The sequence below is a fragment of the Galeopterus variegatus genome, unplaced genomic scaffold, assembly GCF_000696425.1.
Source record: "Galeopterus variegatus unplaced genomic scaffold, G_variegatus-3.0.2 Scaffold45347, whole genome shotgun sequence".
Classification (NCBI taxonomy): domain Eukaryota; kingdom Metazoa; phylum Chordata; class Mammalia; order Dermoptera; family Cynocephalidae; genus Galeopterus; species Galeopterus variegatus.
In genome coordinates, this window is record NW_007771458.1 from 3,617 (window position 1) to 5,304 (window position 1,688).

A 1,688-nucleotide genomic window follows, 5' to 3' on the forward strand; every position below is an offset into this window, starting at 1 on the left:
ATACTAAGATTTTTAAAAGTTATTTTTACCATGCATTGGGAGCCAATACCTTCCCATGAAACACATTTCTGAAACTAGAAGCTCATCAAAATATGGTTAGATACATGATGAGTTTTGCTTTGCACAAAAGAACTGTGATAGCTATGAATAAAGTCAAGTCAGTTTGTATTGAAAGAAGAGGATTATTTTTCTACTTGCAGAAAGAGAGATACAAATATTGGGTTATTCAAAACTGTTCACAAACTTTGGATAGTTTGCATTCCACGAAAGACATGATGGAGGGCATATTTCATGTCCTTATTGCGCAGGCTATAAATAAAGGGGTTTAAGACTGGCGTTACCACAGAATATATCAGTGTGATGATTTTATGCATAGCAACTGAGTTGACAGATGTGGGACTCACATACATCACCATTATGGTTCCATAGAACAGAGACACCACAACCAAGTGGGATCCACAGGTAGAGAAGGCCTTTTGCCGTCCAGCTGAAGAAGACACCTGAAGCACAGTTCTGAGCACCAGGGTATAGGACCCAAGGATGTACAAAATGGTGAGAATGATGATAAGAGAGCTCACAGAATAGAATACATGTTCTACGATGTGTGTGGGAGCACAGGACAATGACATAAGTGGGTCGACATCACATAGAAAGTGATCAATGATGTTGGGACCACAGAAGGGTAGTTGAGACATAAGGAAAATGGGAATTGAATATCCAAGGAAACCAATGAGCCAACAAACAGATACCAAAATGCCACAGAACTGACCTGTCATGATGGAAGGATAGTGCAGTGGGTGGCAGATGGCTAGGTACCGATCATAAGCCACGACACAGAGGAAGAAACATTCCGTTGTGCCCAGGGAAAAGAAGAAGTAGAACTGAGTAAAGCAGCCAAAGAAGGATATGGTCTTAGTTTTGGAAAGAAAGTTGTCCAGTATGTTGGGAACTGTGCAGGTCACATACCAGATCTCTAGGAAGGAGAAGTTGGCCAGGAGTATGTACATAGGGGTATGGAGTCGGTGATCCCAACTCACTGCACAGATGATGGCCACATTCCCAGTCACAGTCAAGATGTAGACCAACAAAATCACTGAGAAAAGCATGATCTGAATTTTCCAGGGACCAGGGAAGCCCAACAAGATAAACTGCGTAACCGTAGATACCCCTGACTTATTCATGGACTCTAGACTGTGGAAAAAGAGAGAAAGGATTGACAGAGAGAAAGGATAGACAGATAATGAGGCGTCTTGAGGTTTTTCTTGGAACAGGGAGTTTGACTCGGCAGGCAAGTGTATTGGATATTCTAAGAGAGAAAGGATTGACAGATAATGACAATTTACTTTGCTGCTGAGGCATCTTGAGGTTTTTCTTGGAACAGGGAGTTTGACTCGGCAGGCAAGTGTATTGGATATTCTAAAACAAATCTTGTCCAAATCCTGCCCTATTCTGAATGAGTCCTTTGGCCTTGCTTCTTTGTAAGTTCCAGGCTGTTTGAATTTTCTGTGGCAGTGGACAAAAATCAATAAAACTTCATCTTCTTTTGATGTAAAGAAATCTTGTAATAGAGGCAAACCAGTTTGTTTTATACCTAACTTGTTTTTCAGAGAAAGCTGTTCATACATAGCAATGACTTAGCACTACTCACTTCAAAATATGAGGACATGAATGCTATCGTTTGTAATAAA

The 1,688-nt window shown here is 40.7% G+C and overlaps 1 protein-coding gene across 1 annotated transcript; it reads right to left on the reverse strand.

Annotated features, from left to right (window-relative positions):
• Nucleotides 1-236: 236 nt before the first annotated feature.
• On the reverse strand, nt 237-1,181 carry LOC103584142 (olfactory receptor 11H7-like). Its single transcript, XM_008565250.1, has one exon. It carries the CDS (start codon nt 1,179-1,181, stop codon nt 237-239), a length of 945 nt encoding a protein of 314 aa, XP_008563472.1.
• Between the last annotated feature and the right edge of the window lie 507 nt (nt 1,182-1,688).

What these genes read in the sequence shown, in the direction of transcription:
- LOC103584142 (XM_008565250.1), bottom strand. Translation starts at nt 1,181, where the DNA reads ATGAATAAGTCAGGGGTATCTACGGTTACGCAGTTTATCTTGTTGGGC.